General features: G+C 33.9%; 1 protein-coding gene across 3 annotated transcripts in view; it reads left to right on the forward strand.

The window, feature by feature from the left end:
- The window catches only part of LRBA (LPS responsive beige-like anchor protein), a 723,035-nt gene that overhangs the window by 391,487 nt on the left and 303,721 nt on the right, over nt 1-27,827 (forward strand). For all 3 annotated transcript variants that reach the window (XM_024764049.1, XM_024764050.1, XM_024764051.1), the window contains one exon: nt 24,581-24,705. In XM_024764049.1, the coding sequence (XP_024619817.1) occupies nt 24,581-24,705 (125 nt within the window). The remainder of the gene's footprint in view (nt 1-24,580; nt 24,706-27,827) is intronic.

The raw sequence follows: 27,827 nt of genomic DNA on the forward strand, positions 1-27,827 counted from the left end.
AAAAAAAAAAAAAAAAAAAAAAAAAAAATTTCCCAGATAAATCTAATGTTCAAGCAAGATTGGGAACCACTGAATAATTGTATCTCTTTCTGTGGAGCCCAAAATAGTTTGTGATCATTAAGGTGGGTTTTTAAGTTATATTAAGATTCTGAGCAGAGCTACATACAGTATTTTGCAAATAATATTATATAAAAACTGCTGATTTTATGTTAGTATCTAAAAGTGGGGTTTTTTTGTTGTTGGTGGTATTTTATATAAAATATAATTCTGGCCACCCCCTTAAAAAACTTTAAAGGTTTGGCTTTTTAAGTTTATTAGTCACTTGTCAAAAGCAATAGGTTACATTTAGTTACTGTCTCCACACTGATCAGTTGTGTGGCTTATATCTATTGGTAACTTTGCTCATAGGAAATCTCAAAAGGTAAGAGTGGGGAGAACAAGTAGCCCGTGCAGTTTGAAAAGCTCTTCTGAATATTTTCATCTTTTCCCTATTTGACATGACACTCTCTACCCACTGCTTCCCACTCCCCATAACTGTTCTAAAGCATTAAATTAATACATGTTTCAGTTTATAACTTGAAAACTCTATTTTCTGGTAATATTTCTTGATTGCAAGGAGCTGTTACAAATAAGTAATAAAAAGTCAGTCTAATAAAAAAGTAGTGTTTCTTATTGAAAATCAATTCAGGATCATTTTGTTTGAGATTTTTTATTCCTTCATTATCTAGAAGAATTTAATTTTAAACAGTATGTTTGACATGCTTTTAGTTCCTTATCTTTATCTAGTTTTGTTTAATTAACATGTTTTTATGTATGCATTAGTTGTATAAACATGACTCAAAGTCTACTACTAACAAACATTTAAACAGATTTGTTGGTCAAAATTATATGATAGGATTTTTTCCTTCTCTTTGTATGTAAGTGTGAGTAACTCTAGGTTTGCTATGTTGTTCCTATCCACTTGGCAGCAAGGGAGAGAATAAGATTCTTGTTGGGGAAAGCAAAGATTACTGAGCCCCTTTTAGGAGTACTAAGAAAAGGGTATAGTGTTTGCGGGTCTTAATTTGATAGTAAGGAGAACTAGGAGAGTAGGAGTACAAGTCAATTGTATGGGGGGATTTTCATTGATTGGAGTTGTTTTTACTAATATCTATCTTTTCTTCCCTCCTCTTTATAAAGAGAAAAGAGAAGCAATAGTAATTTTAAATAGTATAAATTACCTAAAGGGAATAAATAATTTAATTGCAAGTTAGGAAATCTATAAAATGAACTAAGTGATTTAACCTATTTACATATATAAAGTATAGCATCTCTACTCTACCCTAAGATCTTGTAACTTCATTGTTATTGGTATATCATTTTATTGGAATAGTATTTTCAAGTTTCCAAAAATGTGTTGGAAGTTGAGTATTGAACGATTTTTTTGTATTCACAAATGCTGTAGGATTTAGGTAAGAATTAGCAAAGAACTCTAATGAAAACAAAAACTTAATATACATGATATAGTTAATCATTCACCATCCTTTTGTTTGCATTAGTGATATTGTTCATTGAGGCATGGTAATATCCAAATATATATATAATGATAGCTAATATGTTTTACTTTGTGTTTGTAATCTGCCAAGTACTTAACTACACCATCTAATTTTTATTACAATTCTGTGATGTAAGTGCAACTTTTGTTCCTACTTTAACTTTGAGAAGCCAACAGTTAGAGAAGCTAAGTCTCTTTCTTAAGATTGTTTAACTCGTAAGTGGTTGGGCCTGAATAAGAAAGATGTTAGGATTCTGTGTTACTTACAAAAATTTACTGTAGAATTGCTTATGCAACAAACTTAGAGAACTTTACCAAAGCTTGACAATGTTTAGCAGAATTTTCCTATGAGAAAATCTTTAAGTTTTTTTTCTACTTATTTAAATCCTATTTAGAATGATCATAATGTTTGAATACATAGGTAATTTAAATAATGATTAGTGTTTGTAATAGAAATGTAAAAAGGATTCCCACTGATGATGAACTTACAAAATATCCTTGTCCATTGTTGATTTTAAAGCACCTTTTTGATAGCTTTCTTGAAAATGGGTGAAAGAGTCTGTCAAGTATGAGGTATGAATGAATGCCTACTAGTGTCAGTGATTTTTGTGAGTTAAAGACAAAAATATTTTTTAGGATAGTCGTAAATTTTTGTTTCAGATTTTTCTTGCTTGGGAGACAGAATCAGCATTATGATACAGGAAAGGCATGTGAATGCATTTTAATATTCTGAATTCGTACTGCTTGAGCAACCCTGAAGGTTTCCAAACATGTATGTTTCTTGGCTTTTTCATTCTGCAGTAAGAATGCAGAATGAGCACATAGCTGCCTTAAAATAAGTATTTGAATTAATGACATTGAAACTCAAAGAAGATTTATATTTTTAAAACATTTTACTTCAATACATTCATGAAGTGAAAACAATAATGTTCTCTAATTCCTGTAGCTTTTTGGTATATGCATGCTGTGGAGGGCAGTCCTGTTGTTTATAACATGCCAAATTTAATAGAGTGCTATGGACCTTGTTTCAAAAACTATTGATATTATTAAATTTAATAAAATCTTATATAGGTGGGGAAGATTTTTCTCAGATCAAGATTCAAATTGGCAAACTTTATTTTCTTTTAAAATTATATAGCATGTGTTGAAGTACATTCTCATAAAATAGTCAATCATTCTGTGTAATTCCCCTTCACTACCTCAGCCTACCCATGAATCCTACTTTCCTCCCAGTGTTGAGGAGGTAAATAGTTTGATCTATATTCTTCTCACTTCTTCTACGTTCATAAACACATGTAATTTTTAAAAATATAATTCTAAATGTGTTATTTAACTACTTACCCTTTTCACTTGTATTCCATGCTCTTTCACATATATCGTTCTTTTTAATAGGTAAATAATATTTCACAGTATGAACATTCTGTAATTTATTTCAGCTTTTTCTCCTGGTGAACATTTAGCTTGCTTCTAATATTTACTTATTATGGAAGTGCTACAATCCTGGAAGATTCATCTTTGTGAATATGTGTGAGTGCTTCCATAGGATACATATCTAGAAGTGAAATTTCTATGTCAAAAAGTATTATATGCAATAAAAAGTCTGTTAAAATTGTCAGAATGCTACCTCCTTGTGGTGCTGGGGAAAGGCTGCCAGGCAGGGTTCGTTGGTAATTGACCTGCCAGCAGGAGCTTTCTACTCTTTCTTGTCATCATTGGCTAGCTAGGGCTCTGCCTGTCTTCTAACTCAAGAGTCCGTACCTTTTTAACTGAGAGCAGGCAATTGTATTGCCTGCTGCTGCAAAGAAGTAGTGGGAGAAGAGAGGTGAAATCAGCCTAAAGATTGTCTTAGGTGACCATCTCTACCCACTGCTTGTATCTGTTGCATTAGACTGGAGCTCTCCCTGTTTCTCCTTCAGAGGACTCCTCTTGTGCGTTGTCTGGGTTTGATCCTATCAGCTTTCTCTGTTTTAGGAATTCCTAATTTCTCCTTTATTGGTTATATACTTATTTTCATGTACTAAGTATACGTTTCAAGTGCCTGTCTAACTATTCAATCCAGTGGACATTGCATTATAAAACCAGGTAAACTTGTTACCTCATCCCTCAACTTCAGTGTCCTTCTAGCCTGTGGCATTCAACAGGGTGAAGAAAAATAAAATGCTACCACTTCCTTCCCAATATGCTTACCAAAGTTTAATTTACCCTTACTTCTTCATTTACTCTATGTCCTACAGCCTTGGGTGGCAAGGGGAAAGAAAAAGTTCATCCCAGTGTTCTTGGTTTCCACCTAGGAGTGTTCATCTATGCTAGACCTCCTTTTCATGGATGAAAAAGGTGCAGCATTTCCCTCAGTAAAAGCTAAGACTTTTTACAACTGCACAAATAGACATATTTTATTGCTTTCTGCCCTCCCTACTCCCAAGAGAAATATGTGGTTATAAGGAAGTAAAATAATTAATTCCAGGAATTTCCTTGCCCTTCAACAATATTCTGAGATTTCTGAGGAACTGGAATAATAAGATTTTGAGCATTCACAGAGAGAGGTGTGTGGAGTACTCTAAGAGTAGAATATATTTTTTAAAGTATAATAACAAAATAACAGCATTTTGAGGATGGTAGAGACTTAACAGATTATTAAATTCAACCCTCTTATTTTATAGAAGAGGAGACTGAGGCCCAAATCGATTAAACAGGTTTGCTCAGGATCCAACAGCTAATTAATTATGAAGTTAGAACTAGAACCTAGATATTTTTTCTCTCCATCTGGTACTGTTCTTCACACAACATCTTGCTTTTACAGTAGTATTACAGAGTGACATAATTAAACTGTTTTTTAACATATGTATGGAAACAACCTAGAATATGTAAAATTTGCTAAGGAATGAAGAAAAAGGTAATTAGAAAGCCCACAGTTTTTCACAGGTGAACTTGGAAAAATTAAAAGAAAAAACAGTTTTAATAATCGAAGAGGTCAAGTGTAAGAAGAGCATTTGAATCACCATAAAGTAGCATCTTTCAAAGCATATATTTGGAGACTACTTATGGCAGTAATTTCCATTTTCATGCAGTGTTTTTTCAGTCGCTTTTTCCTGAGAGTTGTTGTTCTTTAAAATCCTTTGCCTTTTTCTTCCTTTGTTAGATTGTATTTTTATCCAAAGTAGAGAAAGAAGTTGGAGGGGAAGGGGCCAATACATAAGAGGTTGTTTTTGGGAAGCTTTAACAAACAGAGTAAAGTTAAATTCCTTCAAAGAAAAAGCAAAACAAATATGTTTTTTTAAGAAATATACTGTCTCAGTTTCTTTCTTTAAGTCTAATAAAATTTTTACATTAATGAAAACCTGACTTTTTTTTTTTAAAGCACATTCTCTGCATTCAAAGACCTTATTCTTTTTTTTATTTTTAATTAGTTTATTTATTTTTGCTGTGTTGGGTCTTCGTTTCTGTGCGAGGGCTTTCTCTAGTTGTGGCAAGTGGGGGCTACTCTTCATCGCGGTGCGCGGGCCTCTTACTAACGCGGCCTCTCTTGTGGAGCACAGGCTCCAGACGCGTAGGCTCAGTACTTGTGGCTCATGGGCCTAGTTGCTCCGTGGCATGTGGGATCCTTCCAGACCAGGGTTCGAACCTGTGTCCCCTGCATTAGCAGGCAGATTCTCAACCACTGCGCCACCAGGGAAGCCCCTGACTGTTTTTAATGTAGACATTCAAACATATGTCAGTATGTCTTAGCAAATCTCCTTTCACTAATAGATATACAGTAATTTTTTTAAAGTTAAATTACGTTAAATTAGGAATTGTATGCATTAGTAGTGGAGCACAAGTTATCCAATTTGTGCCATATTGTATAAAATGGAGGCTTCTTTAAAAATTGTAGCTCATTTTTACCTTGATTTTGAGAGTAGAATCATTTAACTTTGACTATATAAACTTCATTTTAGGTTTAGGAAAGAATGATTAGGATAAAGAAATTACATATTTATCTTCTTGGTGGACTTTTTAAAGAGTGTACTAGATGCACTGTGGTAGAAGCTGAGTATTCATACATAGTGAAAAAAAGAAAATAGACCCTGCCCCCTTATAGCCTAGTGGTATTGCAGATGTACGTGTAGTTGATTACAACCTACTGTTACAATCCTAACAAAAATGATACAATTATGTTTTAATATGTATATCAATAAGAAATACTCATTTAAAAAGAGTTAAAAAGTATAGAAATTACAATATAAACACACTCAAATATATAGGTATGACTTATTATGCTAAGCTTGTAAAAATATCTTACACTTAGGAATAAGTGTTTATTGTAAGCCCTCATTATGAGATGCTGAAGACTCACTGAATTTTTTCTAAGTAATTTGGAGTTAAACAGGTGTTAAGCTTTGCTATACTTGATAAAGATCTATTTCATTCCCCTTGAGAATGATTCAAATCTTCCTGGAGAGAAAAAAAGTCACACCAGCTTCCAATTGTCAAAATTCAGTTTTAAAAAACTCAAGTCTTTTTCCCAATGGGTTTCCAGGTTGAAAAACATATGGACTCTACCTTCTAAGTAAAATACTTTCATTTTCCTTTTGAATTACTTTTAAGGCTTCACTCTGATATGAGAAGTGTAAAATGAAACCATGAGGTGTTTAGACATCTACCCCTCTGATTTTTTTTTCTTTTTCAACTTAGATTGTTAATAATTTTATAAAATTTAGAAATAATGCTTTCTCTTTTAAAATGAAATGCATTTCTTTACAGGTACCATTGCATTTTTCCAGGAGATGAAAACATGTAGGTTATTCTTGGTGTTAGTCTCTAATATGATTATTTTATTGATTTTAGTGGATTTTAGGTAGATACTTAATTGGCTTTTGATTTAGACTACTGGCTTGGGATATATGTCATGTTTGTTGTGAATTTACTACATGATTGAAATAAACAGTATTTTTAATACTTCTGTGACCAAAGAAAATGCTATAGCTGACTAGGAGACTTTTATCCATATTTGCAGTAAAACTAATAAGCTGAATAGGACATAACAAAAGAAGTTTAATCAGCATAGCTTATTGCTGTTTGAGGAGAGTAGGACTGAAAAAATTGGTTTGTTATTGAGAAGATGCAGCTAATTTCTTTTATATAAATTTATTTTAAACTTAGGGGCTTATAGCTTTTAACTCTTATCTTTTTGTTTTTTAATTAGTCACTTTCCCAAATATTGGAAGTTGAAAAGGGAAGAGCCACAACTCAATTTAATTTTCCTATTTTCTAGTGAAAGCAAGATTAATGGAATCTCTTGAACCATTTGGAACATTTCTACCTTTCATTATATTTTTATTAGCATGCATCCTCATTTACTAAAAAATGTGGCAAGATCTTTTTTGGGATGCAGTCATTCAGATTGACAAGTGCATAAATGATATGAGAATAGGGTCTTTGTTTGCTTTTTCTTCTTTTTTTCCCATGCTGTATCTCTAGTCCAGCACGAATAACCAAATGAATGTAGAATAATAAAAAGTAGGGCTTCCCTGGTGGCGCAGTAGTTGAGAGTCTGCCTGCCGATGCAGGGGACACGGTCCGGGAAAATCCCACATGCCGCGGAGTGGCTGGACCCGTGAGCCATGGCCACTGAGCCTGTGCGTCTGGAGCCTGTGCTCCGCAACGGGAGAGGCCGCAATGGTGAGAGGCCTGCGTACCGCAGAAAAAAAAAAAGTTTTAACTACAGTAATTTGCAAAAGCTGATTATATGGGTTTAAAGGCAAGAATATAAACTCTCAGTGGAGAACCTTCTAACAGTGCCAGTGCATTTTGCTTTATTTTATTTTATTTATTTATTTAATATTTTGGTGTCTAAGCAGTATTTATTCAAAAGGTATTAATATGATAACTCATAACATTAATAGTCAAAATCATTTATTTAACAATCCTTTCTTTTCTCACTGATCTGAAATATTTTACTCTAATGATATGCTCTACTAAATTATTTTATATCCTTGAGTTTCAGAAATGTCTTTTGTTTCACTGATTTTTCTATTCCTGTGCCAGTGCATTTTAATGTGGTAGTGTTCTAATATGATTAAGAGGTTTAGTTGCTATACTAAAGAACTTTTAGAACAAAATGGCTGTGCAGCATCTCTCTCTATATATTATATACTGCCAATTAGAATGTGGAAAAGCTCTGACACAGACATTAAGTTGTACAGGTTGGTAGTGCTGTTATTCATTTTAAATGTACAAAATTCTACTTTTCTTCAGTTTATAGCCTTTATTCTCAATCTGTATTAATAATGTAATTATATAGGATTCGATGTCTTATTATTAAAACTTATTTGATTCTTTGTGGGTTTTTTGAGACAGTCCATATTTTAGTTATTGAAATTAATAGAGATAGTAATGTTGCCTATTGGAGCTATTTCAACTCTAATTAATGAATTTTTAAGAACCATTTTCTCTTAATCTTTCTCTTCCTATTCAAAGTTGAATATTGTTACTTTCGTATCAAGCCCTAGTTAACAAACTTGCCAACACAGTGGGCTAAAATCCTTGCCTCTGAAGATTAATGAACTGAGCATGAATGAACCTTTAGATGTCTATTCAGCCTTTGTGATTCTGACTTTTTGTCTTTTCAGATTATACTTATCCACACCTAGGGTATTCTGATATGTCCAGGTCTAGTAGAATCTCCTCATGTTGCAAAATTCCATGAGATCTATATAGTGTTATTTGGTAGGACTGTTTGTATTCATGATGTTTTTCCCACAAATCTACTGTGCACAGTATAATGTACTGTGTACAGTATAGAATGTAAATGGCCTCTTTGCTATATTTAAAGAACTCTGAAAGATTTGTTTCTGCTTGCTGAGTTTCTCTTCTCTTATTTCTCTCTGGAACTCACTTCACTCAGGCTTTTGTCTCCCCATTCTATGGAAGCTGCACTTTTCAAGGTCACCAGTGCGATCCATATTGCTAAATTAAATAGTAAATTCTCAACCTTCATCTTCCTTGACTTATGGATACCCTTTGATATGGCTGGTAACTGCCTCCTCCTTGAAATACTTTTCTATTTGGTGTCTGCAACACCATATTCTTCTGATTTTCCTCCTGCAAATTGCCGCTACTCAGAATTCCTTGCTTGTTCCTCATCTTTTCAACTTCTTTATTATTGGGGTTACTCAGACCTTAGTCTTCGGCATACAACTTTTTCCTTCTTTGGCTCTACTCACTTTAAGGTTTCAGTCAGTCCACACCGGTATTATATAAACATGATAAGTGATTCCCACAGTATATATCCTAACAGGTGCTTTCCTTTGAATTCCACACTCATATATTGTCTACTCAACATCTCTGTTTAGATATCTGTATTGCTTATAAAATACAAGCTGCTTTAAAAAAACAAATCCCAGAATCTCATTCAGTGGCTAACCATAATAGAACTTTATTTCTTTTTCATATAAAGTACATACAAATTAGATGTTTCTGATAGGTGATTTATTCCATCTTATAGCTCTGTTATCTTTAGTTCTTGGTTTCTAAGATTGCCGAATTTATCTAACTCAAACCATTGGAAGAAGCTTGGACGATTGTGTATAGAAACGTTTTATAGGCCAGGTTTGGAAGTGGCTCATATCACTTCTGCTCACACTTCACTGTCTAGAGCTCAGTCACATGGCCACACTTCATTGCAAACGAGACTGAGAAAAGTGGTCTAGTTGTGTTCCCAGACAGAAGAGGAGAATGGGTTTGGTGAAGAGTTAATCCTTTTCTGCCACAGATTTCTTATAGGTACCTCACACATAACATGTTAAATCCAAATTCCTGACCTTCCTTATCAAAACCTATTCTCGGAATTCCCTGACAGTCCAGTAGTTAGGACTCCATTTTTCCACTGCAGGGGGCACGGGTTTGATCCCTGGTCAGGGAACTAAGATCCCACAAGCTGTGCAGCCAAAAAGAAAAAAGAATCACCAAAACCTATTCTCACATTCTCTTCCATTTTTGTTAATTCTATTCCTCCAGTTTCTCAGATAAAAAACTATGGCCTCCTGTACTCTCATACCCCATATATGATTTGTTAGCATGTTCTTTTGATCACTAAACCTTCAAAATATGTTCAGAATTCAATGACTTTTTACCATTTCCATTGCTTCCTCTTGTTCCCAGACATAACCAGCTTCTGGATTGTTACAGAAGTCTACAAATTGGACTTCCTGTTTCTACGATCACCCTCCCATGTATACCAATGCTCTTGCAGCAGCCAGAGTGATCACCTTAAAACGTGGTAGATCATGTTTCTTCTCTGCCTAAAATATTCTAATGTTCTCCTCATCCTCAAAGTAACTGTTTGATCTCTACTTATACTGAGACTCTTCATCCATTCAAAATGGCCTCCTTGTAATTCATTGTCTTAATTGTGTTTACCTCAGGGCCTTTGGATTTAGTGTTGTCCTTGCCTGAAATTTTCTTTCATATGCATAACTGGTGCTTTCACCTCCTTCAGGTCTTTGTTCAAGTGTTACTTTCTCTTGAAATCCTTCCCTAATCATCCTATTTAAGATATAAACATGTCCCCTGCTCCCTTCTTGGTATTTTCTATTCCTCTTTCATGTTTCATTTTTCCTATGGCACTTACTGTCCTCTGTGGCAGATATGGCTAGCTGATCATCATAGTTTCATGCTGTCTTCCACATGTAGGTTTTTGCTGGGAAATGGCTACCCGGCCAGTGACCCCATTTCCCATGTGGAATCATATGATTTGGTAAGACCCGTGGAATGTGAGTAGAGGATGTGTATGTCATTTCTGGGCTGGGCTGATGTAGCATCTACTGGACCATTCCTATGCTCTTTACCCATTTCTTCTCTTAGCTTCAGGACTTTGATGTGTACTTTAGTTCTAGGCCTCTTTTACTCCATGTAACATTAATTAGCTTTTTACATCATATGTTTTGGAACCCATTTTATTTTGAACAAACTGCCTTATATCCTTGAAATTTTCTTTTATGTGTTATTCATTTATTACCTATACTGTATTTCAGAGAACTTTAGGCAAATTTCAATAACATATTAATAGGCTAAATCAGAAAAATAGGAAATTTAAAAATTAATGCTGAAGACCCTCATCTTGTTTAAATTATTTCAATAATACACTTGTGTCCTTATTTCAGATATTTTTTCCCTCTAATCTAATTTTTATATATTTCCAGAGTTATTGTTCTGCAGTCACAGTAGCCACTTAAAACTCATTCAGTATTTCCCCATTGCTGCAGGATAAAACCCACACTCCTTAGTGTGACATGGCTGGTGTCGGAAGCTAACCTAGCTGGGAGAGATTGTTGAGCTAAAAGGTGTCAGGGTAGCTGATTAAAGTGACAAACCAAAATGAAAGAGTTAAGCCTTTAATTACTTAACTGCAGTGGAATAAGCAAGAGTTTAAAACTGCAGGACTCCCCTTGTTCCATTTTCCTCCTGGAATATTGAACCAGGGGACAGTCAGATGAATCAGCGTGGATTGGTTTAGATTAGTGTAGAAATGGGGGTGATCTCACGGTTGAGGGAGCCCTGAACAAAAGACTCCAGCAGTTTTATGGACTCTGAGTTTGGAAGGAGGCAAAGGGGAAGGGCTCAAGTGGACTGAGTGAGAGTAGGGAAAAGTGTCTTCAGGATTTCCCCTTTCTCCTCTAGTAAGAAGGCCTCACCAAAGGCACCTGAAGAGGACCAGGGCCAAAGCTTCAGATAAGAAACCTAGGGATGAAGGTGCAGACTCTAGGAATGCAAGCATGTAAAGAGCATGACTGGCCAGTGGAGTCTGAGTCCCTGTCTGTAACTTTGTTCAGAGACTGCAGTACACTGGCTATACACCAAGTCTTGTCTGAGGGGAAGGGCAGCTTTCCCCAAAGATGCCTGGCAGGTTAAAGTCTTTGTAATTAATTGTCTGTGGTTAGGCCTGAAAAAAAAAAAAATTCACACATAGTCCAGGAGTTGGAATCCTCAGATGATTCTCCATGATCTGGCTTCAGCCTATTTCTGTAGCCTCTTCTTTGGCCACTTCTTGCCTTATACCCTCCAAAAGTTCTGGAAACACTTAACTTTGGCATATATCCAATTATTTCTTACTTATTTGGCTTTGCTAATGCTATTCCTTCAGGAGGAATGCTTTTCCTTTTCTTATTCTCCTGCTTAGCATCTGTTAACTCTTAGACTCAATTTGCATGTTATGGCCTTCCAAGTAGCCTTCTATTACTTTGAATACTGCCCCTCCAGTGTGTTTTCAAGGAATGTTTTGAATATATTAAAATTTTCTCTTCATATATCTGTTTCTTCCTTTGGACAGTGAAGTCCTTGAGGATAATGACTCTATCACCAAATGACTCTTTAAATCTCCAGTACCTGACACAGATCCTTGTGCATCATTGGTGCTCAGTAACTGTTGATTAAGTAGGTGAGTGAATGAGTGAAACATAAACTCATTAGTTTTTCATCCCTACTCCTTTACAGTATGGCCAGGCCCCAACCTTTCTTTTATACCTCATTTCCTACTGGGACCAACCAAATAAGATTGCTTAATTTTCTGACCTCTATCTATACTTTTGCTTATGCTCTCCTAAAAGCCTACAATGCCATCTTCTTCCTTGTATATCAGTTGAAACTTGACCCCTTCTTAAGGATCTTTCTCAAAAATCTCTTGCTCCTTAAAGCATTTCCTGATCCCTTTAAAACATATGTGATCACTTACTCCTTTTTCTGAATTTCCAAAGCTCTGGATTTTTACTTTTCTTATGGCATGGATCTTATGCCATATAATTCTTTGTTTGCTTATTTTATCCCATTTATTAGATTGTAAGTACCTTGAGATTAGAGACTCTGTTTTCCTCATATGAGTATCCCTTATAGCACCTCAACCAGTGCTTTCCAAATAGTAGTAGACATTCAAAAAAATATTTGTAAATGAATATAATTAAGCCAAAGCAGAACCGGTTATTAAGAGCCAGAAATAAAATGAGTTGCAGTAAAGAAAGAGGGGAAAATAAATCACTTCCGAATGTGAATAATTGCTTCAAAATTGAAAGTACTAGAAACTTTCTAGGAGATGACAGCAACTATTGAAAGAACTGGCTTCCAACTGTCTTAAAAACCTGGAAGTGTAACATAATAAGCCCATTCTCCCCTGTGGATAAGGAGCACATACTTTTTGTTTTGCTAATTTATCTAGCTTGCAAAGCACAGTATATATATTTTTTCTTTTATGCTAGTTAAAATCAGTTGTTTGCTTTTACCAGTATTTCCCTGAGAGTTTTCGATTAAAGGCAGGAAGTGTTGGATTATGCTGGGTTGCTGATGCATTTCAGCCTTTAAATTATTTATTTAAAGATATCAGTGTTGGGCTTCCCTGGTGGCGCAGTGGTTGAGAGTCCGCCTGCCGATGCAGGCGACATGGGTTCGTGCCCCGGTCCGGGAAGATCCCACATGCCGCGGAGCAGCTAGGCCTGTGAGCCATGGCTGCTGAGCCTGCGTGTCCGGAGCCTGTGCTCCTCAATGGGAGTGGCCACAACAGTGAGAGGCCCGCGTACCGCAAAAAAAAAAAAAAAATTTGGGAACCTGTCATTTTATAAAAGGGATGTTAAAGCTCATACCAGTACAATAAACTGTCATAATGAATATATTTATGGGACTAGTATGAATATCTTACCCAAAATAGCACCGAAGTAGCATTACCAAAATCCTTTGGTAATGGAGTCACAGATGTGAGGTCTAGCTATGTTTCTTGGTAGCTAAATTACTTGACTTCTGAGTCTCAATTCTGTACCTGTTAATTTGGGATTATATTTCTAATTTATAGGGTTGTTTTGAGAATTAAATGAGATCACATGTAAAATACTTAGTAGAGTGCCTGATACGTTATTGGCAATCACTAAATTTTAGTTCCCATCCCCTTTCCAGGAGCGTAATGTAATATGTTTCTCAAGAGAGTGAGGTCCTGTCTTCCTGAGGCTTCAGATTGTTCTCTGTGTGTACGTTGTCCAGCCCTGTGACTATTTACTACCATGATCCTGAAGCTTGAAGACTGAAGACAGTCTCCAAGTACAGTTTAAGCCTCCATTCTTTCATTCTAGGCATGTTTTAATACAAATTGAAAATTCATAACAGCATCAAATAGAAGGACTAGATACATTGATTAAACATAATATTGATTAATTAATTGGGAAGCCAAATTATCAATATCAGTGACTTGGAAAGCAAGGTAAATTTGGTTTCCCAATGAATCAATGTATAGTAAAGCTTACATTTAATTTTTTATTTTATTGAGGTCCAGAAAGATCATGCATTTATCATCCTTACCCATCCCAGACATTGTCACCATTTTCTTACTCATTTTCCTTTACCTTCCTTATTTTGGCCTGGCAGCCAAATTAGTTCTAAATCTTGAGTAAATTTAGCCAAGTGCTCTTTTTACTCCTGCTGTTAGGTTGCCGAGTATAGGTGGGGGTGGGAAGGATCACGGCTGTACAGATTAGTGCCACTATAGACGAATGGTTTCCCATCTCTGCTAGACCTTCATAACTACTTAAGTCATCCTTAACCTCTCCTATAGTCAGCTTTCTTTCATATTCCCCAAGACAACTTTTCTGAATTTTACCCCTCTATTCTATTCTTTAATCGAAACCCTACTATTTAATAACAAATAGAAATACTCAGACCAAAATCAGGCCTTCAGTTTTTCTTCTCTTTAACCCTAAACTATTTATTAAAATGCAGAGCCTTACAGCTTTCCATCTTGCCACAGAGAAGCAAGTGACTTTGTTTACTTCCAAAGTAATCATGCTCTTTTCACAGGATCGTACCTCTTCTCTCTTTCTAAAATTTGTTCCTCCCCTCCTCCCCCATGCTATCTTCACCCTTTAGACTTTGTTTTTTCCACCTGCGCATATGCTTAAGTCTGTTCTTTACCCTCTTTAAATTACCATCATATCTCCCACATTCCTTTCATTGCCCCAATTTTTTTTTTTTAATTTTTTTTTTGCCCCAAATTTTTAAAACAAGGTATTAACTGTCTCCACCAAAGCATGAGTTCATTACTATCTAGTTTTCTTTCACAATGGTAATCAAATGGCTAATGGCATCACCAGTAATCTTTATATCTGTTAAATGGTTTCAAAGGCAAGAAAACCTGACTCTAACCGAAGTGAATTTCCTCACTTAAACTGTGAAGAAGTATATTAACATTCAGAATAAGCAGTGTGGGTATGTAAAGGTGTTGGGGCAGGTCCTCAGCTCTATTTTTCTATAGTTCTTTCAGTGTTGTGTCCCTGGATGTGTAAACTTTACCCCAGTCTGGCTTCTTTATGGTTGTATTATAGCTGCCAGCAGCTGAGTCTAATATTTCCTTGTTCCAGTCAATCAGGAGAAAGGCAAAATTACTGTCCCAACTACTGAATAGAAGTTTTGCATTTCAGATTGGTGAAAAAATGATTGCCAGGAAATTTAAGCAATATTTGGCTTAAAGCTAGATTCTGGAACCAATCACTGGAAGAATGACGGAATTATCGTAATTGGCTTAGAGTCAGCTTTCTATAAGTCATTGAACCATGTAAGAAGTAATAGATATTACAATATTACAAAATAGTAATCCTTAGGAAAGAGTAATTAGGAAAATTGCAATTCTAAGGAAAAGGAAGAGGATTGACTATTAGATGAGTAACTGAGTACATAAATTTTGTAATCATAAAGCCCAGAGATCCTCCTAAATGGAAACACTTCAAATGTCCATGAACTGATGAATGGATAAACAAAATGGGACCCTTGAGCTTGAGGGGGTTAGGAGCTCTGACATCACCCTCCCTCAAGTTGAAAACCCGTGTACAGTCATCCCTTGCTATTCATAGGGCTTGGTTCCAGGACCTGTGCTGGATACCAGAATCCAAAGATGCTCAAGTCCCATAGTCCACTTCCACATCACTGGGTCCGCATCCACGGATTCAACCAACCGCGAAATTGTTTAGCGATGTATTTATTGAAAAAAGTTAGCATACAAGTGACTCACTCAACCAGTGTTGTCAAGGGTCATTTGTATATCAATACAGTGAAATATTTTTCAGCAATAAAAAGGAATGAAGTACTGTTACATGCTACAACATGGACAGACCTCAAAAACATTACGTGAAGTGAAAGAAGCCAGTCAGAAAACTCTACATACTGTATGATTCCATTTATGTAAAATATCCAGAATAGGTAAATCTGTAGAAGCTAATCATTGCCAGGGGCTGTAAAAGGGCTTTTAATCTTTTTTTTTTTGACTCACGTTTGAAGTCACTGGTGATATCACTTTAAGCACATGTTTTATCAAAGTAAATGGCATCTAGAAGTATCCAAACACTTAATTTCATTATTAACTGAAAATAATGCCTTATATTTACATAGAATTTTTCTGTTGTTAAAGCAATTCCATAGACTTCATTTCATTTGATTTCTCACAACAGCCCTGTTGTAACTGAACAAATTACAATTATTTTATTAAAGCAGTGGAGGCCCAAAGATAATAAATGATTTATGTAGGTCATAGATCTAGTACATGGTACAGCTAAGGTGATTATCTTTACTTTAAAAGAAATTAAGCCAAAATATTTTTATATCATACCCAGAAATTTTAAAGACTAGTGGTTTTTAATATAAATTACTTTGAAACTTTAGCTGCTGTATATTTTATACTATGAATTAGTTATAAATTTGATTTTAAAGAATTTCCCTTAAAAGATAAATTAGACTCAGTTCTTTGGTATTGGAGATAGAGATATTGGAAATGTTAAAGAAAAAATGCATTCTCATAGTCCTTAGGCTCTCCAGAAAGTTCCAAGACTAATAAAAATGCCTTTTATCAGTCACTTACAATTTGACTGGTTTTAAGACTGGTCCAAACTTCAGAAGCTCCAGGCCAAAGCATTCACCTACCTTCTAACCTGTATACTGTGAAATCCTGTACATATCCATTCCCAAGGAAGGGGGAATATGGGCTGACTGGGAGTGGGTATTGGATTTCTTTGGGGGGAAATAAACATTTTAAAATTAGTTTATGGTGATGGTTGCACAACTCTGTACATATGTTAAAAACCATTGAGCTGTACACTTAAACAGGTGAACTTTATGGTATATAAATTATATATCATAAAACTGTTTAAAACACAAAAACAATCAAAAGCTTCTCTCCATTCTTCATCCTTCTGGACATTTTTATGCAGAATTAAATATTGCTGGCCACTCACTGCTTTGAAGAGTCTTTGCTTCTTTGTCTTTTTTGGCAACATTCTGTTTTGGTTCTACTGTCTTATTGATTGTGAGAAGCAATTACTTCCTTCCCTATTTATTTCTTTCCTCTTTTGCAATTTTTTAAATATTGGAATTTCCCATATTTCATTTTTACTTTTTCCTGTCCTTTCAATATAGTTTTCTATGGATCTAGCACAATACCTAGCTAATAGTAAAAACTCAATAAATTTTTGTTCAACAAATACCTGAATCCATTTACTTCCAAGGCTAATCAATCTCCCAATTTTATATCTCTAGCCCAGGCTGCTTTTCTGAGTTCCCAAGTTATATTGCTTATTTATTAGACATACCTACCTAGACATTATTAGGTATCCATGACATTGTTATTCTCCCCAACCATGTCTACTTAACCTGCATCATTTCCATTATATAGCATGTTTTCCCCTCATTGCCCTGTTTTGTCACAAACCTCAATTGTATTCTCATTATCTCCTCTTTTCCTCACCTCCCATGTTGAATGTCTCATCAAATCTTATCTATTCCACTTCAAATATGTCTCTGAAATCTTAGCCTCTACACTCCATCCCCACTGCCTTATTTTATATTGCTGCCATGTAACATACAAGGCTGATCATAAATAATCCTGTATTAAGAAACTTTGGTCATCTCTCTGTTGACTATAAGATCTAAAGGGAACTACTTTAGTTAACTATGCAGTGACTTTTGAAATCTTGATTCTAAACCTGTGTTTCCTACCTTAGCTTTTGCCACTCTGAGACTGCCTTGAAATGATCTTTCTCACCCAAACTCCCTTACATAGAAGTGCCTTTTTAGGTTTCCATACCTTTGCTATTTCTTCTGCTTGTAATGCCTTTTCCATTTTGCCCAGCAGACTCCTGTTTATCATTTAAGTTTCTTTTAAAAAGTCATCTCGTTCATTCTTTAATTGATTATTTATGAAGTTCCTGCTTTGTTTCAGTTACTGTGCTTCTTGGTCAGTGAGTTACACAGACACAAACTCTTGTCCTCATGGAACTTACAAAATAGATCCTCATTGAAAGCTTAATGAAATCTTCAATCCTCCCAGGCAGGGTTAATTAGAACTTTCATCATAGCTATAAGAGTATCCAAAGGAGTTTCTAGAGGAAGTGGCATGTGAAAAGCTCACTGGCTTTGAAGTGCATAGACTCTTATTATTTACTACTGATGGATAAGACTTAGTTTCTTCATCTTTAAAATGAAAATATCAGTATTAAATCATGGCAGGGTTGTTGTGAGGCATGGTGATAATTTGTATAAAAGAGCATGATGTCTAGCACACAGTAGCCTAATGCAGTAAATGCTGTCTACTTTAAAGTTGTATTATTATGGATGTTTGACAATTTTCTTATCCTGATTATAATATAAAACAAATTTTAGGCTGAACCTAGCATAGTTTATTTGTATGTACCAAGATCTGGTACATAGTTGGCATTCAACTGTTTGGTGAATTATTTTTCAAATTAGATTTTTGGGGAAGGTAGAACAGTTTTGTGCAAATGGAGTGGCTACTGAGGTGAGTTTTAGGACTTCTTAATCCAACAGTATCATTTATTTTAATTTTTTTTTCAGTTTTCTATTGTTAGAGTTTTAACTGGTAGTACAATTAACACTAGATTTTTATTTTCTCGTAACTTACTCCTGGTAAGAATGCTAAGTAAATAAATAAATGGTTAACAGGCTAACAACAGCTAGGAAAACCTTGGGATTATTTCTTGAATAATTGACTTTGTTGCAAAATTATATTTTTTTAAAATATCCAAAGTAATAACTAATTGAATGAAGATGGGTCGCTAGTTATCTCTAGAAGCAAATAGAGAAATACACTGAATAGTACCACTGCAGAAGTTCATAACTACATAAAATGTAATTTTATATAATTAAATAATATATATGATGCTCTTACTGACTCAGTGTAATATAAACTCTCTATGTCAGGCCTCAATAAAGAAAGGATTCTGCTTTGGAAGATGTCCCATCTGCTGGATTCCATACAACTGAAGGATCTTTTTCCTTTTTTTTTCTTTTTTTTCATTAAGACAGCACAGTGCATAGATCACCTGCATTTGATTTATAGTTGGTACTTGGTAAACAGAGGTTTTAGTTAATATTCTTTCTGTCTATCTGCATGAAGGCACGATAGATTTCAGTTCGTGAGATAAAGCATTCTTTTATATTGTACGATATCCGATAGTACCTGCACATTATTTCACCAAGATTTATGCAGAAAGTGAAACCCTTCTAGAACTTAAGCACTTTTATCTTCTAGCTGACAGTGCACTGAAAATATTTACTGTACTTCTTTTAGAGGTTACCATTTATTTAAGTTGTAGCTAATGTCTAGCATTAATTTTTAATCTAAAACTATAGAAACAGAAGGTAGCCAGATATAGGAGTTAGAAAAACAGGTAGTATACAAATTTAAGAACAAAATATGAATACTAAAATTTTCTAGGATTTAGAACTTTTTTCTGGCCAGAAGAATTTATTACTGATTTCTCTTAAGGTCATCAAGATTTATCAGGTATTGTCACAAGAAAATAGGAAAGCTGGAAAATAGGAAATTTTTCTAATATACTTGAATTGTGACTAGCAGTTCTTTTATTGATGTAGATCCAAGTTACATTAAAATAACACTAAATCCAGAGGGATGACAAGCATGCATATATCTGACTAATTTGAATAATGTGTCAATACATTTAGATTATGTAATAATTAGAATATTTGTATAGCTACTCATTTCAGTAATTAACATTGTTCTACTTTAATAGAGTGATAGTAAAACATAATATACCTTGATAAAGTAATATGAATTTAATGACTTCAGTGAAATAAATGTCAATATTTCTCTTTTGTTCTCAATTATTTATTCTGCATATTAAATTTTGCCTGTTTTTTGACAACCATACCTATTTGTGGTCTGAACACCTTTTCCTACATCAGGGAAATACGAACTGTGTGACTGCTACTGATAACATCTGAAGAGCCTTGTTCTGTTCCCTATTCTGAAGATTAGATTTAGCTCGAGGAGAGAAAAAAGCCTGAGCAAAGAAAGGAGAGGGGAGAAGATAAGGTGTTCTCAGAGCACCGTATCACTCTCATAGGGTGCTTATGCAGCAGTGCAAAATGAGCATCGCACAACTCCAGGAGTGCCATTTACACAAATTTTGATGTGGATAGTGCTCCTTCTAGTTGTGCAGTTTAATGCTATATAATAGAGCTCCGCTGTGTTACACATTTTTTTGAATTCTTACTATTTATTTTCACATCTGTCTTCTCCCGAGGTCAGAGACAATATCTTAATAATCCTTGTATCCCTAGCTGCTGACTCAAGGTAGAGTCAATCATGATTAGAAAGTATTTTAAGAGTCTAGTTCAATATCCATCCATTCAACACTGTTAATAGGCTGATTAGATTGCCATACTTTCTCTGAGGAAAACTGAACTTTAAGAAGTCTTATAATTTACATGTGGAAAATAATATAATATTTGAACCATTCAACTGTTAGGGGAAAATGTGGATCATCCCTTACTTACTGATTCTCTGTTTTAATATTTCTTCCTTTTCCAACTGATTGTCTTTTGGCTCTTTCTTATTCATTTGTTTTACTAGATCAAATCACTGACCAGAGTGGGCCCAGGAGGAGAACAAATAGCCTATCTGTTGATGCTTGAGTTGTGTTTCCTTCTAAGATTTATTTCAACAATCTATCTGATTTTGTTCTTGTAGAACAGAAAGACATATTCTGTAAATAAAAATGGCATCGTTTTATATTATTTTATGTAGATTATAGCAACATGTTAAAGTTTTATGTGTACAAACACATAAATGTGAGGATTTTTTAAAAAGTGGATAATTAGATGATTTATGCTTAGACTTTGAAACAGACAATTAGACCTATATTGTCATTTTAATCTTAGACTTTGAAATTAGGCCAAAGAAAGGGAGAGAAATAATTAGAAAGAAAAGTTAGAGCATTTAATTTCAGTGACATCCTCAACTTTTCAAAGACAAATATATTCTTGTTAGTCAAAGGTTTTAGTACTTGGAGCTTGTATACTAAAAGGGGACCGAACTACTAGACCTTTTATAGAGAAGGCTTTATTTCCAGATCTAACAGAGCCTAGGCTTACATCCTGAATTTGAAAAGTGTGGGGGATCTTAGTTTTAATTATTAGTAGAAATGGATATAGATGAAGTTTGTGAATGTGGCATCATGTAATACTAATGTAATTTTTTTGATAGATACAGATATATAGAGGTATAGGTATATAGTGGTCTAGATATATATTTCTAAGGTCTCAGAATAAGTGATTTCTCATCTTATCCATGCATGTGTTCAGTCAAGAGTCTGTTTCTGAATACATGGAGTCTTTTAAATTTTTCTAGCCATACCATGGTGATAACTCCAAAAATATATAATAACTTATTTAGTTAATTCATGAACTTAAGAGAAGAGTGTTGGATTGATTTAAAAAATTTTCCAATTTCGTATCCTTTTTCCCCTAGAAGGGGCTTTTGGAGAGGGGGTGGCAGTATTTCCTAAATAAGAGTGAAATCTTTATGTGAATAATCAAAACTTACAGTAAGTTGATGATTGAAACCTACACATTCTCCTTTCCAATACTGTTCACAAATTGTGACTCATTTTCTTGGTGATAGAGCTTTATACTGAGACTGTATGTCGTTGGAAGGAGCAGAGTTGGGAGAAAACAGTGAATTTTTAGGTCCTAGTCTCTTTCTATGTAAATGACTTTAAACATGCTAGTAATTTTCTTCATCTGAAAAAAATGAGTATGCCTTTTTTTTTCAAAGAACATATATTACTCTAACCATAAGAAATTGGATGATAAATGCTATTTTTTTCAAATGAGGTTAATAACTCTTGCATTTTGAGTAAATTCCTTGAAGGTTTGTATTCTACATCACCTGGAGAGACTTTTAAAAGTGTATTGAAATTGTTGTTTTCTCTAGTTGATTTTTGTGATCTGTTCTAGATCTATGATCTGAAATGAGTGATTTTGCTTTGTCTTGAGACTATTTTAAGTTGTTGTAACAGGAGGTAGACTACTTGTCATGAGAAGATAGTCTGAGATGTAGTTTCAGGGGGGGTGTAAAGATTATCATGGTGAGAAGATAGTCTGAGATGTAGTTTCGGGGGGGTGTAAAGATTATCATGGTGATGTATAGATTATTTTATTTGGATGGTATCTTTTTAATATTTTGGTTAGAACATTTAAATTTGAAGACAGAAGTATATAATTAAAGTAAGTAAAACTTACCTCAAAATTTTTTCTACTTTGTGAATAATTTCTCAGTTTCTAATGTATCAGTACTTTTGTTTCAGCCAAATGTCACCATTGTGGCCATTATTTGTTAGTGTCAAAGAGCACAAAAATAAATATTATAGTTCTGTTTCCTCCTAATTTTGATTGTTATCCTCATAGATATTGTCTTTGAGTTTCTGGCAAATTTGTGACTGATTTTATAATTCCTCTGGTTTTTCTACAGTATGACAAAAATTATTATGTACATTCTTTAATAACCATCAGATTTGACTTCACTCTCGAGCATTATACTAGAATCTATTGTTACCTAATTTAGTAATAATTTTATAATGGCAGCTTAACATCTCTTATAATTTTAGTTGTTATCAAGAAGAATGACATCACTTAATTTGACTCAGAATTCAGAAGGATGGATGAATGAAAAATTAATAATTTACCACCTTTGCATAATACTGAAGCATAGAATATTAGAAGGATTGATGGCAGAAAAGGTTAACAAATTTTAGCAGCTTTCATTAGCTTTACACCGTCATATGTTTGTGGTGCTGACTGAAATAGGCTTTGTAAGAGATCTCAGTCTAGGGAACTAATTACTTGTGCCGATTGCCGCACTGATGAATAGACCTTCATTGTATCATTCCCCTGAAGACGAGGAGCAGCATGTGATTCACGACTGCACCCTGGCTGATATTTGATAATAATTTTAACAGATAAATGTAGGTAGGCAGAATGATGAAGTGCCTATCCAAGCTTCATGACTATCAAAGCCATACACATAGCCATCTGTGTACTGCCTTTTCCCCACTCACCTAAGGAGAATTTTATATTATTAATTGAGTTCAAACAACTGTTTTCTTTTGCTTATATGTATCTTCTGTATGTATTTCTTATTTAATTTAAATGAAATCATAATACTAGTTTTCATTTAAAATGTGGACAGCAAAATAACAAAGAAGAGTAAAAGAGCTTTTTAATTTTTCTTTTCGAGAACTGCAATTCTTATACTTTTTTGTATGCCATTTAGATTACTTTATATTTCTTCCTCTTTATGCATGACCAAAATCAACAAAGGAGATCTTTGCTGTTCCCTTGTCTCCCAGCATTCTCAGAAAAGAGCATAAGATTCCTATTGTTTTTTAAAAAATATCTTCTTTAAATAATGCACTATTTGTTATCTATGCTTTTATTAATCTGAGATAATTTTTAATCACTGAAGTACTTATTTACAAATCTATTTTGAATTTTTAAAGGTAGCATCTTTAAAACATCAAAATATGGGTAACTTTTATGTAGGTATTTTGGGACTATCAATTGGTCAAGGCTACTAATTTGTCAAAGCTGACAGGTAAAATTTTATTAGCTCATGAAATACAAGTGAGATTTTATTTTGCATTAGTCATTTTTTGCAGAAGTTTTGATTATGAATTTTTAAATTTCATTATTGAAACTTAGAGGTTTTCATATTGTGTACCTTTAGTGAATAAATACATTCTGCGGAGATTTTTTTAAGGAAAATATTTTACAACATGCTAGATCACGATTAGTTAATAGGAGAGAAAGTTGACATTTATATATTGCCATGTAAAAGATCTACATAATTGGGGAAAATATAGTAGAACTTGAATTGTGTGAGCCCTTTAAAAAATACATTTCTAAAAGTATGCTTTTGATATAGCAATTATTGCACATCATATAGCATGTAGTTTTTAATTAAATATAAAAACAGACTACATAAAACAGAAATCCAATCTGATTTGCGTGAATATAGATTGCTGTTTCACTCTATAGGAATGGTTTATTTAAAAACAGTAAACGGAAAAGAAATGCATTTTCTTGTTCTAAGCCTCAGGGGCTAAATGTAATGAATATTTTAAGAGATTATTTTAATTAAATTCCTGCACATCTAAACAGAGTAATATTTTATTATCACATGCATAACCATGTAACTGAGATATTCATTAAAGTTAACACTTTCTGGACCAAGAATTCACGGTATGATTTACTGATCTTGTGCAAAAAGGCACAAATTAGGAAGAAAAATGAAGGGGGACAGACTTTGATTAATATAGGTAATGCTATACCATATTTATAATAGCCTTTTCCCTATTCTGGTTTATAAATGCAGCCACAGAGAAAGGTGCCCTGCTGAGGCTGAAATGAGGCTGAAATCAGAGCACATGCCACTAGAGTGTGGGGAAACTGATCACACTGTCAGCAATTCATTTCAAAATGATGTATTTAGTGCTCATTTCACCTTCCAAGAAAAAGGAAAAGGAGTTCCTTAGACTGGAAGGTGATATTGTTATTTTCAAGGACATACCTAAGTTAAAGATTGCAGAAAGGGGAGTGTGAGGTGGAGGGAGAATTAAGAGGAATGGGAGGAAAAAAAAGGCAGAGCAAACAAGGAGAGCTTTATGCAGAAATTCAGTGCTACCACGCTGTTTGATAATTGCTAACATATGTGGCTTCTCTGTTTCATTGTAGTCGTCCTCGTGAGTTCTGGCGCCTCGACTACTGGGAAGATGACTTGCGGCGCCGGCGACGATTTGTGCGTAACCCTCTAGGATCGACACATCCTGAAGCGACACTAAAAACAGCCGTGGAACATGGTCAGTGTATAAACCACTCCTTGCCAATAGCAGCAGGTACAGTACTTGGTAATGAAGAGCATAACTTCATTACTACAAGGTACTGTAAAATGGTCCAGTGCCACATTTCACAGTTATTCACCCCAGAAACAGAAGTTCAATTTTTTATAGTTAGTGTAGGGTCCTATTAAATTATGGTGTCAAGTGTATTTATTTATTATGTTACACATGCAAAACTTACTTAACATAGACCCTTTGTTTCAGAGTAGGAAGATAAAATATTTCTCCTTTTAAGTGACACATTCAGCTTTGAGTAAATTAATCCAGGATGCCTGTCTTAAATCCATGAATATCAGAAAGACAGCATTTACAAACCAAATATGTTTCTAGGTTCTGTTGTGTGTATATGGTTTTCCCTCAACCATGGTATTTTAGCATGAGATGATGAAGCGGGAGAGCTGGTAATAAATGTCCAAGTGCTTAGATACTTTCTGAGCCTTGATTTGTAGATGGTTGTGATAGACGCCTCCTGGAAAAAGAGAATAGACATTATTTTCATATGTTCCTGTTCTGCATCATTTTGTTATCAGAGCTTAACAAAACATTTTCCCTTTTTTGATATAATGCATAGCACTATGATTCAGTTTAGGTAGAAGCCTGATGAGCAAATTGGAAAAACTGAAAAAGTCCTTTGGATTTGGTAATATACTCTCTTTGATCATAGGGTTTCACATAATGTTTTATAATTTTTGAAAGCCAATTAAGATTTATTGATTATGGGGGAAAATGTACTTCTCCATATTAAATTGTTTTTGATTTTATAAAATAAATATTGGTCAGTTTTAGTAAGATGAGAAATAGTTTTAATTTCCCTTTTTCAGGGTATTAGTTTAACATACAGCAGCTTATGGTTAAATGATAGTATGTAGTATACAAAGTAGATGTTTCAGGAAGGATATGAAGAATTTAGATTACAAGTCTGTGATCTTAGGTTTGGCCTCAGTCAGGCAGCTTAACCTCTTGCACTCAGCCTTAAAGAGCCATTTCTGGAAGAAAATGTCCACAATATGTCATCAGATATAACACCAAATGTGACATCAGTCCTTTAAAATAAATGATCATACAGAGAATAGTCAATAACAAAGTGATCTAAAAGCAGTAATAGTTGCAGGGCCCTGCATCTTCAACTACAGGAGGTGGAGAAGGAGAAATAAGATGTAGAATTAATTGGGCCACTTTTGCTTTTAAGGTTCAAGTACTTTTTACGTGGTGCTATACATTTCAGAGTTATGTATCTATTTTTATTTTGCTTTCATTTTGTTTTTGTTTTTTTGGCTTTGGTTAATGACCCTTACATTGAAAAAGCTTAGCCTTTTCATAGTTTTATTCTTTTCAGTCAAAAAGATGTTACCATATGCACTTAAAATTTAATAAGTATCTTTCTGTCTTATTAACTGTCATTTAACATTGAGTTGTGAGTTCTGAAGTCTATGAATGACAATACAAATATTTTTATGAAAAATTTTCCTGTTATAGCTGGAGAGGGGGACCTGGTTTCTAGAACTGCACATAGGCAAATTGTTAGTCCTTTATCCTGAAAGAAATAGCAGTAACTGAATTTAAAATTTGTTGTATAGATTTAATACAGAGCTTATTAAAATCATTTCAATCAAAAATAGTACATTTAACTTTGGGAAATTATAGGATTTTTCATAATGAATAAATTTTAATTTTGTTGTTGAACTTTACCTTTTAAAATAACATTATCATGTCAACTGTTTTAATGCTAAGAGTCTGATTTTTAAAAAAGATATTTATTAGCAATGCTTACTGTCATTGAATACTTAAAATCCTGTATAGGAGCAAATTTCACTGTAATTACTCTAAATAGTAATTGAAAGTTTAACGTAATATTAATGATATCTATGTTTTATTATGCACTTTTAAATTAAGAGAGAGAAGTAAAGTTTAGCATTTTATGTAATTCCATTGTATTTGGTAATATTTTATGCTAGTTTCATAATGATTAATATTTAAAGTACTCTGAAAGATTAAGAATATAAATTTAAATCTGAAATATATTTTTAAAAACGAACTAAATGTGTAGTAGATGCTTCCAATTAAGGGGATATGTTATATTTAATATAGCATTTTTTGAAAAAAGGTAAAAGCTCTAACTAATCATATTTTATTTACTTTTAATTTTAAATAATAAAGAACTATTAGTTTTGGAACTCAGCACACAGATTGTAGTGTGGTATTGTTTGATGTCGGCGTAATTTATGCTAATACATTAGGTAGGTGAAGAGCTTAATTTTTTAATGTTTTATTAATTAGAGTATCTTGTAGTTGACATTCAATTTTAATTTTGTGTTAATTGTGAAACTTTTTTTTTATCCTAACTTAACTACAATAAGGAAGCTAATAAAAATAAATATATTAAGAGTCAAGAATGCAAAACAAAACAGTTAATGTGATCAAAAAGCATGTGAAATCATAGAATTTATCGTGGATGAATACTATGCTTCAATGTTGAATTTGAATAATTAAAATAGATATTACTGAGGATAGTATGTCAGTTTCATACTATTTTATGACTTCTCACTTTTATTTGTAATTGATTTACAAACAGGACAGGAGACAGGACATTTTGAAAACGCAGAACCTTAAAACATCACAAACTATATTATTATTATCAAAGGAGGACATCTAAATAGAAATACTGTTGGAGATTAGTTATGTATTTTAGTAGTACCAGCCATCTATTTTATAGATTGATTTGATTTGAAGGAAAGCCTCTGGTGTAAGGGTGGCAGAGTAAATACCTGAAGAGTGATGTTCTCTGTTCAGGCGATCAATACCAGCCCCATGACTCTACTTCTGGCTACCTTCTAGTTAAAAACAAATTTTTTAATTCTGACAATTTAATTGCCCTTCCCAAGTTCACATTAACTTGCTTGGGAAAAAGAGCTTCAGGTAATTTTTCAAAGAGAGACCCTCCAAAGTGGTTATTTATAAAAGTCATTTTGTAATGGGAGAGTTCTTTAACTTTGTAGAAACTGAGTCATATTTTTAAATTCAAATTAATACTTCCTCTTATGATTAAATGTCCTTTATGGAAATTAGCAGCAGGAAGCAGAGGT

Source organism: Neophocaena asiaeorientalis, unplaced genomic scaffold (assembly GCF_003031525.2).
Source record: "Neophocaena asiaeorientalis asiaeorientalis breed wild unplaced genomic scaffold, Neophocaena_asiaeorientalis_V1.1 scaffold594, whole genome shotgun sequence".
Classification (NCBI taxonomy): Eukaryota; Metazoa; Chordata; class Mammalia; order Artiodactyla; family Phocoenidae; genus Neophocaena; species Neophocaena asiaeorientalis.